Source organism: Entelurus aequoreus, linkage group LG23 (genome assembly GCF_033978785.1).
Source record: "Entelurus aequoreus isolate RoL-2023_Sb linkage group LG23, RoL_Eaeq_v1.1, whole genome shotgun sequence".
In the NCBI taxonomy this organism is placed as follows: domain Eukaryota; kingdom Metazoa; phylum Chordata; class Actinopteri; order Syngnathiformes; family Syngnathidae; genus Entelurus; species Entelurus aequoreus.
This window is the reverse complement of record NC_084753.1, coordinates 22,130,762-22,150,388: the sequence shown is the minus strand read 5'-3', so window position 1 is coordinate 22,150,388 and position 19,627 is coordinate 22,130,762. Positions and strand designations below refer to the sequence as shown.

The following is a 19,627-nucleotide window of genomic DNA, read 5'->3' as shown; positions in this document are numbered from 1 at the left end:
ATTTTTATAGGTAAAAAATTGCAAACTAACTGAATAAATAATAGTAAAATAAAGATACATAAGTATTTGTAGGAACATTAAATAAAATAATTATGTTTAACAGTCAGTTAAAATAAAGATAAAATATATGCATGTTTATGAGGAAAATATGCTGTTAAACATAACATATAATCAATATTTATGGTTCAAATGTAAATAAAAAAACAAAAATAAAACAATAACTCATTGAGTTTTGGAGAGGCTAATTGAAAAAGAATGCTTGTTAATGAAATCATTTCGACTAATTAAAAGATATATGCTATGAAATATATAAAATATATACTTATGGTTTACATTTAAAGAGAAAATAGTGATGATTAATGTGTAAATTACGTAAAATTCTTCCCATATTTTGAGTCGATAATCTGTTTAATATATGAAATACATCAAATGTAAATTTTATTTTTTAATTGGAATGAAATTATATATTTATGCAAAATGACAAATCTGCCTTTAGATAAATATACAAATATAGAATAAAATAAATCTGGTTGCAAATAAAAAACATTTAACAATAATGCGTAGGAGTTAAATACTATAACAAATAACTCAACATAGCAAAACAAAGAACTATATTCTGTTAAGTATACAGATGATAAATATGTTGACATTAAAGTAAAATAAATACAATTCTTCCTGCATGCAAATTTTGGAGCAAAGCTAATATCCTAATGTTTAAAGTATATTACATCAACTACAATTATATTGTAAATTGAAGGCAACAATGGTTGTTTTGATGAGAAAAATATATCAGGATTTAAGCTTGGCTGTGATGATTTAAGTCTTCTCGAATTAAGTCTTAGCTTTTTCCAGGCCAAGCAGTGACCCACTCGTGTGCGTTTGTTCACCACACATTTTTTCATAATTTTGAAATGTGTGGAGTGGAAAGGTGCTCTGAAATCTACATAATTGTGCCAAAAAGAAGCTTACTGGCACTGATGAATATGAACATTTAAAAAAAAAAAAATCATAATCTAAGATCCACGTGTGGAAAGTCAGCTGGGCCTGGACTTAATCAAGCTAGCGTGGCCTCTTAGCCTTTTTTATGTAAAAGATCTGTGTTTCGCTGCGAGCACAGACCTTGACTTTCACTGTGGTGCATGAAAACTATTACAGACGCTCTGACACATACTGGAAAATAGCTGACAGCTGATGTTTTGCTGCCTTGTCAGTGCGAATGAATGTCAGCTTGGCAAGAGAAGAATCGCACCATCTTATGAGGTGTGTGTTGATTAATCAAAAAGTTGATGCATGAGTATATTCTTTTTTATTTGTATTTAAACCTAATCAAATGTCAACTTGTAAGAGAGAAGTAAAAGATGTGGTATCCTGTTAATAGTGGATGTTTTTCCCCATGGGACAAAGACTTTAAAAGAAATGGACACAAAAAATGATTTCACTGGATACGAACAAACCTGTCGCCAAGTTTATAAAATATAAATATAGCTTTCAATTGTGGAATTTGACCAGAGGAAATAATCTGTCCCAATGTCAAACTGACGCCATTATAAAACCTTTTTTAACTATATATACAGGCAACAGTTTAACATCTTTTCATAAAGTTAAGCACAAGAAAATTAAAACACAAATCCTCAACTTACCGTTTGATGACACGTGACGTATAGTCAGTGTTCTGAAAATTACTTTTAAAAACTAATATATTATAATTACTCATTACTTTACCAAAAAGATTGGATTACTGATGGAATTACTCTTAAATAAATGTAATTAATTACTAGGGAAAGCAATTAATACGATACTTTAAAAAAAAAAAAAAAAATTCAAATATGTGGCATTTGCAGTTGAGCACAGTGTGCGTGCGTCTGTTTTTAAAAGGCGGGGCCTGTTGCCAAGTGACTTGTGACATCATCATCGAGGGTTTGAACGGAGTTGTGTTTGTTAGCTTGTGGCTCTGACTCCAGCTCTTTTGAATCTTTTCAACTGATTGTGTTACCTCTGGTTAGTAAATAAATTGAATGAGCTTCGATGGCTGTCATATCTTATTGTCAACAAACGGTGTATTGTTTGGATGGCAAGTTTGTCACTTCAATCATTGATTTGTTGTTCATTATTCCCGTTTGTGTGCGTGTGTGTATGTTGTTGTCTGCTGTGTTACAGTCTGTGATGGTGCCTCTTGCTATTTGATAGCAGGTTCATTTTATTGCGGTGCTGCTTGTTGCTTTCACAAGTAAAAAGGTGTTTCCTGCATTGAACTTGCTGCACTTACGACTGTCTTGTTGTTGACATAAAACCACATCAAAAGTAGCGTGCCACGTTATATCAAGCTATCGCTAATGGCGTTGTAACAGACCTAAAAGTAGTTAATAAGATTACTCAATACTAGTTAAAGTAACAGCGTTACGAACGCCGTTATTACGAACACTGCGTATAGTAAGTAATTTTAGCCCAGTTTAGAGCCACCAGCACAAATGATAATAAATGATAAATGGGTTATACTTGTATAGCGCTTTTCTATCAAAAAGTCCTTAGGGAGTTAAAAGTGTATAAAATATTTTTAATTAATACTTTTTTATAATTTTTTGTCTCTTATTCAATTTAAGTCCTAAATAAAAATAGAACGCCCTAATTATGTCAGTTTATTTTTTTTGTGTATGAAAAATTTGCATGAAATGAGTTATCATCCATAAAGTAAATGTTAAAGGGTGTTGTGGTAGAAATCAGTCCTGAATGTACATAATGTTAGTAATAAAACTCATTTTGGCGCAATGTTGTATTTATTGGGGTTAGGGTTTGCAAATTGTATGCCATTTTTCAAAATAAAAAACTGACAAGTAAATCAAATGGGCATTTAAAGGGTTATACAATAAATAAAACATGACATGTTGGCTATTTTTTATTAAAAACTGAAGTTGATTGAGAGATTTGAGCAAAAAAAATGAAAATAAAATTAGACCCCCAACAAAACTTAACTTCCTGAGGACTTTTTTTGTCCTCATGCTATTTAGCTGCTATTAAATTATGTATGTACCACAGGGTTCAAAAGAGCGTTGGACTTTGTGTGCTTGTTGGGACGCTAAAATCCCAACCTTACTTTTACAATATCACCATTGTATTTGTTGCAGATGTGTGTTCATTTAGCACTGATATAGCTAAAAATAAAAAAACACACTAAAAATAATATAAATAGCTACATCAGCACATTTAATATTATAAATAGCTACTTTTGTACATCAGCAGAGGTTCGAGTTGCACAAAACGTCTGCCGCTTGCTTTCTCGTGTAATGTTGGCCCAAGACTTCAGTTCAGCGAGCATCAAGATTAACTAGCATGTTCTTTTTTCGACACAGAGTTAGATTTAAAACAATCAGAGTTAATATAGCGTGTTATTACGTTTTGGAGTGGTTAACTTCTTTTTACACTTGGATGAGGAAGAATACTTGAAAAACATGATACATTCGTAACCCAACTCTTCTCAACATTATTTTTACACTCAGTTAAAACATTGCCTGTACATTTTATGAGGGAATTATGATTAACATTGGAACTGATCATATTCACATAATTTCCTTATGCTTGAACAATGTTACGTTTGGACAGATTGCTTCAGTATGAATGCAGAAACGAGCATTCATCTCTCCATCATTGCCCAGAGGGGAGTGTGACATCACCAACGCATTGCAGATGCAATTACAAGTTGGACGTTTTGCCGTCTGCTTAAATATCATAATAGGCGAGGTATATTATGTATCTTGGTGATATTTGGATTGTATCATAACAAGGTGATGACAGGACCCTCAGGCTTTCTCTGCTCAGCAAGACTGCTGAATGTTGACTACTGCTACTTTTTCTCGGCGAGTCGAAACTAACAGCTGAAATATGCTAGTTGGAATGGGCAACAGGTCCCCAAGCCACACATTAATCTCATGATGTAATGATTTAATTGGCAACAAGTATAAAACAAGGCTTTTTCTTTCATTTACTGGTATTTTCCACAAGGTTAGTGGTGGCTGCAACACATCATAAGCTAAGTATTTAATTTGTTACTTTATACTTTTCTGTTTCTTTTAGCTGACTGTAACTTGATTTCTTTTAAATCTGGGTACAAAATAAAGAAATGTTCTGGATTGTTGTTTTTTCTCACCATTCCTGCATCTGCGCACAATATGCTGCTTTCGATGTTTACTTTGAATTTTAACTGCTCCAGTTGGTTAAAGGAAATGTCATGACTCATATCTCTCATACGTATATCAACTAGAACTTTTAACAAATTAAAAAAAGGTGTCCGATGATGATGGGCTTTCATTGCTGTGGTTTACAAGGCCCCTTTATTTACCTCCTGAGCAGTTATGTGGTCTACATACATTCAAAACATACACATGGTAGTACAAATAAAGTAGTTGTCAGACGCTAATAATAAACAATAAATCAATTTTCAGACTGAAAATTAACAAACCTTTACACTAGTGAATTGCCTATTATTATGAATGTGCTCTGATGAGAGATAAATAACACCACGTGTGGATCTTTTGTTTAGGTGACAATAATTATACAAAGCAAGAAAACACATGCTTTTCCCCTAATATACAGACTGCTTTATGTTAAAACTGCGAAGATACACTGGCTTGTATGAAAGTATTATGTTCTTTTTAGGTGAAGCTAAAGAGGGATTAAAGTGGTGGTTTTTTTTTTGTAGTGGCGGCAGGCAAAAGTCTTTTTTTGTCATGGGTATAGCTGCTGGTAGTGTCCCCCCAGCCTCCAAGCATCTCCCCCGTGTTACCACTTGCCAGGGATGGGCACCCCACATTCATACCAGCCGACGAAAGGGTGGGATGTCCTCCTGCCAATAACTCCAAAGGTGACAGGCTGCTGTCTGTAGGCACGGTGATATCCTGGTAATGACATAAGTTAATTAGTAACCATCGTCAAGCTAAATGATGCAAGACCATATATGGCAGGGGTATTCATTAAAATGGTTTGGGGTCTTTATTTCCAGAAAGCTAAGAACTTCTCCCTTCACAATTAGTCTTATCTTGCAGATTCCAGAGAACCAGCGTCCTCTACAGTAGACATTTTTTCAGAGTTACAGCAGCGCTCTGCTGTTTTTAAGGACCTTCTGCAAAAAAAGCTAGTCAAAGATCTTCTCTATGAGAGCACTCTAGTGTTTTTAAGAATCTGCTGCAAAAATGTTATTCTTTCACAAGTTTTTTTTAACTGAACTCGCGTTCCACCAGTTGAATAGCCCAAACGATGAAAAAGAGAAGACCTAAAATGGAACCTTGAGGAACACCACAAGCATAACTAAAGAAGTTGAACAAAAGAATACTGAGTACTACTGAAGTAAACACGCTACACCTGAGTTGCATAAATCACATCACGGAAAATAACTTCCAAAAAGGAAAGGACTTAAAGGTGTGTCCTGAGGAACACCTCAGTTATGTAAATCACAAGTTTGGACCCCCGTATTCTATGTCTGCTAACAAGGTTAAAATGTCAATGCAAGGATCTGCCAATGTGTTTACAGTGGTCCAAGTTCCTCTATGTTACAGGAGCACTTTAGTCTTCTTATTATTTTTTTTGCAAAAATGTTTGTTCCCCAAGTTGAGAACTGAACTCGGGGGCCTGTATGGTGTCATTCCTGCGCCTCCAGTTAAATAGTCCTGATATATGTATGGCCACCAAGATAGCTTAAAGAGCTGTTTGCAACTTGCTTAAAGTTATAAAAACTATAACAAAATACCACCTGGCTTATGTTACCATTAGTGGTTGAACAGAACATATCACTTTTTAAAAAACGTTTTTTATTTTTTACAATTACTAATTATATTAAATAAGAATTGCTAAAAGGTCTACATCAGCGTTCTAAAAGCAGCAGAACACTATGGCATCTTTGTATTTTTTTTTTTTTACAGTAGGTGCCCTAAAACAGAACACTCCTGTCATGCAGAAGATCTGAGACTGATGTTTTTAAAGTCAGTTCTTAAACACAGCAGTGCGCTCCTGTCACATGTAGGATCTTTGGTTAGCATAAAAATATGATTTTTTTTTTTACTACACAGTATTGTCCATTTGATGAGATAAAAACAAGGAAGTCTTACATTACATATTATACATTACATATATTTAAGGTACAAGTCCAGCCCCCTCGCCATTAGCTTTCTGAAAATATGACCCTCATAACCGTTTAGTTGACACCAGAGTTATGTATCCTGATGATTTTATCATGTTTTTAAATATGTCAACTGATTCTTGTAGTTAGTCTTTATAACAACATATACTGTTGTACATATAAAACATGTATAAAAATTAATTCTAAAACTCCAATACGCAATCAGATGAATATCACTTTAATAAGGGTGCATTGTGGATTTTGGAAATCAAGGCCACCCCACCTAAACATAGAGCATGCACCATGAAGGACCCTGCGATCCGTAGGGGCCCCGTTTTGCATGAAGAAGCGCTTGTAAAATGTCAATTAATGAATGACAGGGCGCATCACATGACATTTTACCGCAAACGTGTTCTTAGCCGCTTCCTGCTACGTCACTGATAAGAATATATTGGCAAATTTTCCGATATTCCCAGTGGCTTTTGTGGTGCAGAGTATTAGTGCTTGTCTTGTAAGGCAGATAGCTCTGAGTTGGGATCCTGATCGGACATACATTTATGTTTTAATGACGCTAATATTGTTATTTTGCACCAAAATATATACATTTCTTACTCAAAAATACATTTTAGTACAAAACATGCATCAAATTAAATTCAAGTATGGTTAAAAACATTCATAATGAAAAAAGTGTAAACTTTTTTGAAATGGGAGCTCCAAAAAAAATTCTGCTTAGAGCCCAAATTGATATCCATCCATCCATCCATCCATCCATTTTCCACCGCTTATTCCCTTCTGGGCCGCGGGGGGCTCTGGAGCCCATCCCAGCTACAATCGGGCGGAAGGCGGGGTACACCCTGGACAAGTCGCCACCTCATGATATATGGTATCCATCCATCCATTTTCTTGGATGTTGGTTTATTTTGGATGAAAGTTGTCCGTCGTTTATAGCTGTTCTGAAAATGGCCGCAATAAATGAATCTCTATGAAATTGGAAATATAAATCAAATATTTCCATATCTAGGGCATGACAAACATGTTTACTACCTTTTAAAAACATGTTTTAACATGATAAAAATCAGAATCAGCTTTATTGGCCAAGTATGATTAACACTTAAGGACATTGTGTTCAATTTGTTCAATGTAAAACACAAAGAAAAACGCATTTCGTGTCTAAGAGGATGAGCCCCTTAGACACAAAATGATTCCCTTTAGTCACCTTTACACTCTTTTTAAGCCAATATAGTAATGCTGCCGGAGGCTGAGCCAATCAGTGACCACGATGCTGAACAGCAGGGAACAATACGAGGTATTGCTGTATTTCCAGTCAGTTCCATCAGTTTCCGTTAATTCCAACCTGAGGCAGGTGGTTTTGTTTTACTGCTGATTTTTTCTCAGGGACTAGTACCGCGCTTTGATGAAGGCGTGAAATGCTGACGAAGAGGCAGATAATTGCGGTGAACCAGTTGCACGAACAGACAAAACAAAACAGGAAAAAGAGCAGTGAAACGAATAGAAAACAGTCCAAATTAGATCCAGATATAAAATCTATGAATGCAGCATGTTCCCCTCGAGCTGCTTACCTTGAGCTGAAGGAAGAAAACTTGAGAGGAATGCAGGGCCAGTCCTGCCGTCCCTGTAGGAGTCCACAAACTGGCAATGGTCCTCTCCTTGCCCAAATGTATCTCCTATACTGTAGAAGGGCTCTGCAGAGGATAAAGAGGGCAAAGGTCATATTCTGTAATTATGTTTGTGTATTCCTACTGAAGAAAGCTTATTTAAAGAACATCTGCATGTTATGTTTTATTCCTCATCAATTTATTTCAAGGCTGGTCTTGTGTTTGGTGGACTTTATTTTAAAAATATAACTTTGTATACGTATATACAGTCGTGGTCAAAAGTTTACATACACTTGTAAAGAACATAATGTCATGGCTGTCTTGAGTTTCCAATCATTTCTACAACTCTTATTTTTTTGTGATAGAGTGATTGGAGCACATACTTGTTTGTCACAAAAAACATTCATGAACTTTTATGAATTTATCATGGGTCTACTGAAAATGTGACCAAATCTGCTGGGTCAAAAGTATACATACAGCAATGTTAATATTTGGTTACATGTCCCTTGGCAAGTTTTACTGCAATATGGCACTTTTGGTAGCCATCCACAAGCTTCTGGCAAGCTTCTGGTTGAATTTTTGACCACTCCTCTTGATAAAATTGGTAAAGTTTAGCTAAATGTGTTTGTTTTGCTGACATGGATTTGTTTCTTCAGCATTGTCCACACGTTTAAGTCACTACTTTGGGAAGGCCATCGTAAAACCTTGATTCTAGCCTGATTTAACCATTCCTTTACCACTTATGGACGTGTGTTTGGGGTCATTGTCCTGTTGGAACACCCAACTGCGCCCAAGACCCAACCTCCGGGCTGTTGATTTTAAGTTGTCCTGAAGAATTTGGAGATAATCCTCATTTTTCATTATCCCATTTACTCTCTGTAAAGCACCAGTTCCATTGGCAGCAAAACAGGCCCAGAGCATAATACTACCACCACCATGCTTGACGGTAGGAATGTTGTTCCTGGGTTTAAAGGCCTCACCTTTTCTCCTGCTGGGTGTTGTGGCCAAACAGCTCAATTTTTGTTTCCTCTGACCACAGAACTTTTCTCCAGAAGGTCTTATCTTTGTCCATGTGATGTCAGTTGAAACAAAAATCGAGCTGTTTGGCCACAATACCCAGCAATAGGTTTGGAGGAGAAAAGGTGAGGCATTTAACCGATCAGATTTGGTCAGATTTTCAGTAGACCCATAATAAATCCATAAAAGAACCAAACTTCATGAATGTTTTTTGTGACCAACAAGTATGTGCTCCAATCACTATCACGAAAAATAAGAATTGTAGAAATGATTGGAAACTCAAGACAGCCATGACATTATGTTCTTTACAAGTGTATGTAAACTTTTGACCACGACTGTATATATGTTGTCTGGTCTGCTGACTTTTCAATTGTTTCCTTAGACTAAGAATTAGAAACAGGACTTTTCCAAAACGGATTGGATTAGTTGAAATTACATTAAATTAGCTTTTATTGTTTTATTGTTTATAGAGATATGTTTCCTCCCTCTGCTTGGGGCTAGTCTTTACCATGACCACTAACATCTGTAAGATATAACAGAGCAAGCAGACTGATTTAAAAGCATAGACATACTTTTTGCCAATAATCCCTTTTTATATTTTATAATATGTGACCGTTTTGCCAATAATCCCTTTTTATATTTTATAATATGTGACTGTCATTAACATTGTTGGTAGTAGAAATGTTGCTATGTTGAATATCGAGATCATCATCAACTTACCTCGAAGACCGTCTCCCATGAAGATCTTGTATCGCAGAGAGTTGCACAAAACTACACCCACAAACTTCCTGTACCACGTCCGCTTGACGTACTGGCTGCCCTTACAGGAGCTGTGGGCAGGGTTATAGCGGAAAGAAAAGGGTACCCATATTGGTTCTCCGCCTGCAAAAGCAATAGATTGGATGAGAAGGTGTAAAAATGTCACACATACGCAGGTAGGTTCACTGCTGGTGTCCCTCAGGGATGAGTCCGAAAGCCATTGATGTTTGAAATAATGTCACTTTTATCAATATTTTCATTACATTTAATTACATTTTTCAAACTAAAAACAGCACATATACTTTTTTACACCCAGAGAAGCAACTAACAAGTTGCAGTCATGTTATTGTTATGATAGAATATACAAACAATGATAGCTGTTTGCTATCCAAATCGCTACCATTAGCTAACAACACACAAAGCTATTGGGGCTCGTACACGGATTACGTACGGGTGTTGTTACATCATTACGTGCTAAAACTCGTAAGAGGGCGGGATATATGCTTGAAATACAATGGAAAGTTAGCACCCTCTAGGCATCCGCGTAAAGTTTACAAACAGCACCTTCAATAGGATTATTTTAGCAAGCTTTTCAAAAGGTTTATGCCAGTGAATATATTTTTACCTATTAAATATTATCTAAATTTTTGCTCATTTCAAAATATGGCAATGTAATACCTTTGATGATGGTGTCCCTCAGGCCTGAACACCAGAGCCACTACAATTGTGGTAAATCACATTGCATTGCAATAAAATCACTAGTGTTATCAGCCACTCAATGATTTACTTGAAATTTTTATTTTACTGCTGAACATTTTTTTTGATACTTCATAATATGTTTTTATGGCAGCATTTTTTTCTTATATTGTATGCAGGGCTGCCCCTCCCCTCACACACTGTGAAATTTTACATCAAACATATTCCTAGACCGTTCCTGCTCTGTCACTGATAACAATATAATGAAAAACTTCTCGTCATTTTTGTTTTGTTGCTGCATTATTACTTGTCTTGTAATGCAATCGTACAGGGTTCGATTGGGGAATAGTATGGTGTCCACTTTCCAATATTATGCTGGCCGGGAAAGGTCACAACAATTGCAAACGCCACAACACAACAACTTTAAACTTTAAAGCACGAAAGCCAACTAAAGCCAACGGAAGTGACAGCGGACCAACTTTTGCTGACGGAACAAGTGGCTAAAGCAGAGAAAAAATATATTTTTGAAAAATATACTTTTCAAAAATATTTTCAAAAGTATATTATTAATGATTCATGACGGTCAGAAAGTGAAATTTATCAAAATAACTTACTTTCACTTACTTTTCCAACTTTGTTCATTAAAACATTTTCAATTTTCCACCTCTGCCACTTGGGCTGTTGGCAAAACTTGGTCCACCGTCAATTCCGTTGTGTCCGTCACTTCTGTTGTCACTTAAAGTTGTTGTGTTGTGGCTTGAAGTTGTTTTGTTGTGGCACTTGCATGTGTTGTGGCTTTTGCAATCGTGCTGTAGCGGAAAGTTTCTGTGTTGTGGCTTCATGTTGTTGTGTTGTAGCATTTGCATTTTTTGTGACCTTTCTTGGCCACCGAAAATATGGTGTCATATACAGTGAAACAATCGATTTACGAACCCTTCATTATACAAACGTTTTGACTTACGGACCACAAACCGGATAGAAATACACTTTATTGTACGAAAGTTTGAATTCAGATTGATGGCTGCGTCCTTCGCAATGCGCATATGTGTGGCACTGACGTCATTGCGGTGTGCGAATGATGTACCATTTTAAAAAAAAAAGCTCCAAATATCCTTCGAAACCAGTCGACAAATGTGTCCCATTAGCAACAAGTGTTCATATGATGTGTCCTTTCATATCGCAAGTTTCTTTATGCGCCCAGCTATTAAAAAATATTTTTAACATCCAGCGCTATGTGGCGCCAAAAGAGAGACTTTAAAATGTAGGTATAGCTTTATTCATTCATTTAAAACATCTAAAACCAGACATGTAAAGCTGGGGTGACAATAGTCATATAAATTTGTGTTAAAATACCAGACCTAGACTATCGTAATGTTGAGCGACCTCCATGCTCTTCGCTCCTCTCTTTACCCCAAGAGAGAGCCACATATTCGGGCGTTGCAGACGGCTTCGTCCCGAAGCTTTTTATCAATGTTTGGAAGTAAAACCTGACATATTTTCTTCAAATTTTTACACCTAAATAGCTTGACTTATGTCTCAATATATGTCATATTAATGTGTGACTCTAATAATTGATCTTTTGAACTATTTGTACATTTTAAATAATTTTAGTTGTTTGTTTGTAGACGCTATGTATGTTTTTATTTAATTGGAAAATGTGTTTAATTCACTGTTAATGTGATCTTGTGTTTACGTTTGTTCTCCTGCTCTGTTTACGGCAATCAAAAAGGAAATGGACACTTAAGAAAATGTCAAGGACAACAGAGCAAAAATAGATGGACATAAGTACAGTATATGCACGTTTGGCTGATCATCTGAAAGCTATTTTTTTAACTGCAGAAATTAATACATAAAGTGCTGAAAATACCGCTGTTGTGATTAACTTCCTGCCTTGAGTGCAACTATTCCAAAATAGAATATTGTCAGTGTTTCCAAATCATACCTGTTACCTATCCACTTTGTGCATCGTGGAATATAAGGCCCTTCCAAATCATATTTGACGTAATATTTACAAGTACAGTTGAAAGTACAAACATTTACCACAAGATAAAAAAAAACAACCAAAAAAAACAACTGCTATATTGTAGCGCCATGGGACTATTTAGAATTAATTAAAAAATAGTCTGGGCTTTTACAGAAGACATTTCTATTCCCTATTACTTTAAAACATGTTGACAATTATATCCGAGTAGTATTGTGAGAGGTTACTGTAAGGATTCCAAGAAGAAAGGAAGATCATCTTGTTTCTAAAGGTACATGTACACCAGTGGCGTGCCGTCACTAGAGGCAGGGGAGGCGGGGCCTCACCTGCCATCATGGAAAGAAAAAAAAAAGAAAAAAAAAAAAATTATTAAATTGTTATATGTATCCAGTGATTATACTAAAGTTATTTACCATTTAACTTCACCAGTTTTAGATTATTTTTATTTTTATTTTCACATTTGCCGTTCAAATACTGAGAAGAGACGGTGCGGTGATCAGCAGCCAGTTGAGGCACGTCATTGCGTTGTGCCTCAACATGGATTGTGCGCAATGACTCGGCTAACTCCTGAGCTGCTGTGCAGTGAGACCGTATTGCTATATGAATTATATTACACATTTCCATAGTTTAGTTAGCTGAGGTTTATAATGTACAGTGTATTTTGTCAACAACTGTATGTGTGTAACGTATTTTTAGTGCTAAGCGATCATAAATCTGCTGCGGAGACACACTGTGTGAGGCTCGTATCATAACCCCGCCTCCTGGTGCCAAGCACCTCCGCCGCAGAATGCACTGCCCGACGGGAGCACCGCGGCCACACCAACCAAAGCCCACACCCAAACCCTCCACGTGCAAGACCGAATCCACCCAAAAAAAGTCACTTAACAAGAAGCCAAAAAGTGCAAAAACAACAATGCTCGCGCTGCAGGAGCCGCGAACGACCGTAGGGACACAACATTAGGTACACCTGCACTGCAGGTTCATATGTTTTTAAATTTGACTGTGATGATGCAGTCGTGCCTCACCAGACATTAACCTCACCGCACGCCACTGATGTACACTGACGGAGATATATATATTTTCATATATCCATATTTTTGTGTTACTTCTTTACTTTCATAGTCATATTACGAATAGCTAATGTTCCATATTGTACTCTTTTGCTTTTCTAATCATCTAATGACAAAGTGCTTGCACTGGGGCCGGCCTTGAGGTAGAAGGCAGAGAGGAGGAATACTCCTTGCTTTCCTTCCCAGGCCGACTCTAGATAAGAGACACAATGAGCATTGTTTGGGGTGAGAGAGATGAGGGCGGGGGGAGATATTGAGGAAGAGAGTGTTTTCCGTGAGGTTTTTCAGATCAACTTTGGCTACGCATTTGTATGTGTTGTTCGAGGCTGGTCTCTATTCTCAAATATTTGAAAATAAATTACAAAATGCCTATTCTGTCTTGGTGGTACTTTTGAGCTCAGTTTATATGTCATCAAAAGAACTTGGGAGTGACCAGCGTTTTAAATTCCCCTTGGAGGAACATCTGGTCAGACGCAACAACACCACCATCAAGTGAGTTTGCAAAGCTGATGGTTGTATTACATATTACATACAGCAATCATCACATTTTGTCCATAAACTACTTTATAACTATTAAATAAGAAAAATAACATTGAAATTATTTTCTTTGCTTCATAGAGAAAATCACGGTCCCTCCAGTTAATACAAATAAATTAATGCATAAATAAATTAAAAATGTAATACATAACAAGCAGCTATTGTAAAGACTTCTTATTAATGAAATCTACAGCATATTTAAAGCAAATTTTGAAAACAACAAAGCTGACCCGAGTGCTTTACAAATTAGGTTACGTACAGTATAAAGTACTTCACTATGTTTAAAAATATAAAATGTCTCTTTGAGCTAAAGATAAATCTGACAACGGCAACACACATACAAAACTACTTTTGCTGCATAATTTAATATTTTGTTAGGTCTAGCTTTTCTTTTCTCCACTTTGTGGACCGGACTGCAAGCAGCAGGATGTGAACATGTGACACAAACAGGAAGTGTTGCAAAGGCTATACTGTCCTAATTACATCGCTCCAGCTGCGGCTGGAGGACAGTCTCCAGGACCCACACTTCCTCGACCGCATGGGCTGGGTCCTTGGAAGGATGCAGCTGCCGAATTGGGACACAGCTATAGTGTGCCTGCAGGCAGCCATTGTGGGCGGGGTTATCAAACTCAGTTAGCAGAACAGTGCGGCTCTTAGCTACTGTCCTAATTGCTACTTTGTGTGTTTTTTAAGTTTTTTTGAACCTTTTTACAGTATTTTTCGAGTTTTGCTAAAATGAGCAATGGACAAACGATATGTGGTTTGAAAAATGGAGGATGTATCCACAGCGTTGTCGTCACTGGCTCTCCTCACCCACTTTTACACAAAGAGGATTAACCAACAAGATAAAGTGGATTTTATTTTTTATTCCTAAGCATTGTAGCAACCTGGCTGTTAAAGTTAAGAAGTTTGGTGATTTCAAACTGTGAGTGCACAACTGTGCTAGTGACAGTGTGGGTGGCGGCTGCATTAGAAGACGGACAGTTTTCTGACTTTGTTATTAAATAGAAAGTTGATCCATCATTTCCTTGTTATGTTTGTTTGATATACAGTACACTATAGCGCTTTCTATCGTTTTCAAAGTGTACAAACGTTTACTAAAATAAGGACTTTTGTTGATGCTGGAACCCATTATTCATATTTACAGAACTATTTCTTCAATACAAAAAACTTTTCTATTTATGAACCCTGTTCAAGAACCAATTAAGTTCGTAAATTGAGGTTCCACTGTAAGAGTTACAGTTTGCACAGTACAAAAAAATGTATTGCTAGTATGACTCAGCAGATGTTTCAATACGACATATAGCCAATCTACTGTATACAAACTTACCAGGCGGCCTTTCGATGAGAAGAGGATCGTCTAAAACAAAAAATGTGGAAGGAAAAGTACACAGACGTTTAGTTTAATTTGTTCACCTGATCTACAAATACATCTGTTGGCCTGCACCAACTTCTTCGAGGATGGATCATTTTTATTGGATTATTATTACTTTGCGGCCAAATAAACAACTCTATTGCTCAAAGGTTGAATTGCCATGTTGCTCACCTGATTCAGTGACATAGGTGAGTGTATCGCTGAATGGACCCAACCCAAACACATTCTTGGCCTGGACTTTAAAGTAGTACCTGCAAAAAAAACAAACCAGGACTGAATGATCTCAAAAGGGATTTAGCATCATTCTGTTGCAGCTCTGTGAAAGAGGGGGAAATGCTAATGACTCTAGCAGATGACTGAGCAGGCTTTGCTCGACCTGATTCCGGACTAAAATCTGTTTTCTATTCGTACGGTTCCAAAGTGGGCGCAGCGGATATGTTGGCGGGAATGTGCTAAAGGGACAAAGTGGCGATTAGGCGATAGCAAGGAAGGATGAAAATGAAAGAGACAAGCATGTGGAAAACGTAAAAGTAAGGAGCTGACGGCGACTCATAATTTGGAAGATCCCTCAAAAGAGGAATGTATTCGCTGTGAGACGCCAGCTTTCACATCAGAGGGTAAAGCAGAGAGACGTGTAGGGCTTAGTCGACTTTGCCTCCGGGTGGTGGAGGAATTATCGGAAGAGCACGACTTAGAGGAGGAGCAGCGTCAGTCCATTCATGCGAGCAACGTGCAAGGTCACGTACAGTCAGTTCATGGTCTCAGCTGTTTGTTAGCCAAGAGCCTTCACCGCCAGGCCTGCTGGATCCAATCACCACAGCCACATAACAACAGTGACCAAAATATACAGTGTATGTCACCAGCGACAACAAGTGGACAGAGGGGAGCAGAGGAAAGGAAAGCAGATGCAGAAGTAGATGATGTCATGAAAGAACATTTGAACCAGAAAGCAAATACTAGAAAATAACACAGTCAAACTGAGTGCATGATTTTCACTTTCAGTTTCCTTTCATTAGAGAAAAAGAAAGCACTTCTGGACACTTGTCAATACACCTGATGTTACTAAAATGCAGTTGGTGAGAAAAATACAGTACAGTACAAAGGCAGGGCTGCCCAAAGTCTGGTCTAGGGGCCATTTGTGGGCCAGCAACTCGTTTATCATTGGCCCACAGTAGGGTTGCGCGATATAGACGATATACAATTTAATTTATAAAAATTTGGCTGACGAAAGGGATTTTAATACTATTGTTATATCGTGATAATGCATGTTGATGACACATTCTAGCTGTGTCCCAAAACAATGTCGCATCCTCTCTAGCAACTAAAGTCCCTCCACAGTGCAACGCTGCTTTTAAGTCAGCAATCCTACATGGCAGCAATGGATATTGTTACACCGCTATCCTGCGTTTTTGTCTGATTATAATTGTGAATACAAATTTAACTATTCAATGATTTTGACAATTTGAAGTATCAGCATTAATATGATCCAATACCACTACTTGCTATTGGAGCAATACCCAAATTTGCCCTATGGCCAAAAACACATGTAAAGTATCCAAACAACAGAATGATAATTGTTAAGTACAGTTTAACAGAAGTGTAGGTAGAACCATGTTACAACAGAAAGTAACCAGATATTAACAGTAAATTAGCAAATAGATTATAATAATTTTGAGAAAATAATACAACCGGAAATTACGTAATATGTTACAATAGAAGTCATCAGCCAAATTAGGAGCCTTTGTAAACCGTTTTAAAATAACTATATTATCATTTCCAGATCAAATAATATATCGGTTTATATATTGTTATCGCAAGAGCCTGCAATATACATTGCGACATAGAATTGGACAAACAAACACTAGACATTTGATCAAAAACCAATGAAGCATCATCACTGCCATATTACTCAAAAATACAACTTAATGAGTTTTCATAATTTTATACATTTCTAATTTTTAAAAGCTATTTTTAAGTGTCTTAATATATTAGCCCCTGATGTGATGTGTAAAGATATACAAAGGTACAGTAGTGAAGGTGTGCAGACTGGAGCTGCAGTCGGTGGGAGCTGTAGAGTGAAAAGGTGCCGGACGATTCTGGGTCAGTCTGCGTTCTCAGTGAAGGCCTCACATCTGTGGAACTATTTGCCACTGGAGTTAAAGTCACAGTCGGTCATTAAACTTTTCCCCACAAAACTGAAAAAGTGGCTTAAGGAAAATCAGAAGAGTGAGCGATAGAACTGTGTGTAGTGTGGACAAACGGGGCCAATTATTTTCAATGTGTTTTTATTTTTGTACTTGCCTGAATCCTTTTGTATATGTTTTAAACTTTTAAAAAAAAAGCCTAACCAGGGAAAAGGGTTGCAAATTAGCCTGTGGCTAGAAGTCCTATGTACTTTGACAACGGTTACCTGTGGGTAGCTATGTTTAATTGTAATGTCCCTGTCAAATAAATACATAAATAAATTAATAAATACATTGAGGCCATTATGCCCTTCCCTAGCCCACACTACAACATTAGAACATTATGAGGGAGGGTTAGGACAACGCTTAAGTAAAATAATGAAAGATGTTTTACAAAATATGTTACATGATCAGGACTGGGTAAAATAATCGGTTCGATGACAATATAAGGTCATCGAAGCCATCACAAATTTACCCGGATTCAAGCAGCTCGTTCGCTACGTAATGATCATAGAACGCAAACATCTGACATTAACGGTTATTATTATTGATTATATTTGTAACTGAGAGTCTTGTAAGATCACCACGGAAGAACTGATGGCAGCTGCACTTGGGAAGTACTTTTGTCCACATCTTAATCTCTCTGCACGCAGCACTGTTGTCAGTGCGCCAGAAAAACCAAGTGCACACTGCGCTAACCAAAAAGGAGTCCCAGGAGAATACTGTAGTGTACACATTTATCTTATCATTTTGCACTTGAAGAAACAATACCAGGGTTTCCCGCAGCGTTTTGTTGTTAAGGCGGCCGCCTTAACAACAAAGAGCCACCGCCTAAACTAAAGTCTTAACAAGCTGCTTCGCTTAGTTCTGCCTCTGCCTCTGTCAGTACGTCTCTGCAGCACCCAGCATCGTCCCACCCACAGAACCATCTAATTGGTTACACACAGAGCGGTAACAGCCAATCAGCCGTGCGTATTCAGACCGCATGTAACAGCCAATCAGCAGTGCGTATTCAGAGCGCATGTAACAGCCAATCAGCACTGCATATTCAGAGCGCATGCAACAGCCAATCAGCAGTGCGTATTCAGAGCGCATGCAGTCAATGCTCCTGTGGTGGAGTGAGCAGATAGGTGTTTAGCAGTTAAGGCAGCAGCCTCTCCCCAAATTATAATAAACACCTCCCAGTCAACTACTAGTAACATCACTATGAGCCCGTTGACGTTCTAGAAACATAAACGGCAGCTCAGCTCGCTCGCAGTCCTTGAGGTGAAGGCTAATTAGCTTTTAGCGTAACGTTAACTCACAGTGCGGTGTGTGCGTGCATGCATGCGTTACGGACAGCAAAGCCCTGTCTGTCTGAGAGAAAGACAAGCATTATTGACCTACAGTTAACACAGTTACACTTTAACATTTTCTGTGTTAATTGAGCTGTGTTAAAGCAGCAAAAACCGACATTATGTTAAATGAAGAGTTTCCTGAAGCTGTCTCTGATAGTTGATATAATAATGTAACTGCATCATAAAGCCTACATCAACTCCATGGTGTTCAAGGATGAATAGTCTCTCCTATTGCTATTGTACTATTTTTTCAGCTATAGTTACATTAATCATTAGTAATGTAGCAGCCTAGTTTTGAATGGCAGGGTCCCTGCTATCACATGTTGATAAAAATATAACATTTACATAATAAAAATCAACTACAGGCTTCCCAAATGCTGTAATAAATTAAGCATGATGAGTTGAGCATATGTCAGCACGTGGCCCCACTTTTAACTCTTTTTCCAAACGCTTATTGCAAACGCTTACTTACAGTAAGTCATTAATTTGACTTAGTGAGTCAGTATTTTGTCATTATTTTGACTTACTAAGTCATAATAATGACATACTTAGTATCTCAGGTAACTAGGACTGTTTGTTTTTACTTTACGGAAAAAATATAGAGATATATATCATATATTGCCATTCAGCAAATGGACTGGAAAACACAACAAAAAATTGTAGGATTCTTCACGCGACAAAGCTTGCCTACTTCACCACAGTCTGTAGTCTATTGCCCCCAAGACTGTGGTGGCAGCGACGAGGTGGAGACGTGTTGGCGACAGGCCGAGTTACACCAATCCTTACACCCCCCTACCCCCTTCCCCGGTCCCCTCCCCCTGGAGAGTCACCACCTTAACTAACAAATGTTCTGGGGGAAACACTGAATACAATAATGCAATTTGTATTAATAGAATGTTGCAATACAAGAACAAGACACTTTCAATATTTAAGTATAGATCAAATCTTAT

The 19,627-nt window shown here is 37.4% G+C and overlaps 1 protein-coding gene across 4 annotated transcripts in view; it reads right to left on the bottom strand.

The window, feature by feature from the left end:
• Positions 1 to 3,061: 3,061 nt before the first annotated feature.
• The window catches only part of fndc1 (fibronectin type III domain containing 1), a 97,349-nt gene continuing 80,783 nt past the window's right edge, over positions 3,062 to 19,627 (bottom strand). For all 4 annotated transcript variants that reach the window (XM_062034945.1, XM_062034948.1, XM_062034947.1 and 1 more), the window contains 5 exons: positions 15,329 to 15,408; positions 15,113 to 15,142; positions 9,460 to 9,621; positions 7,687 to 7,809; positions 3,062 to 4,889 (listed from right to left, as the gene is read on the bottom strand). In XM_062034945.1, coding sequence (XP_061890929.1) covers positions 4,774 to 4,889; positions 7,687 to 7,809; positions 9,460 to 9,621; positions 15,113 to 15,142; positions 15,329 to 15,408 — 511 coding nt within the window. In that variant the 3' untranslated portion in view covers positions 3,062 to 4,773. The remainder of the gene's footprint in view (positions 4,890 to 7,686; positions 7,810 to 9,459; positions 9,622 to 15,112; positions 15,143 to 15,328; positions 15,409 to 19,627) is intronic.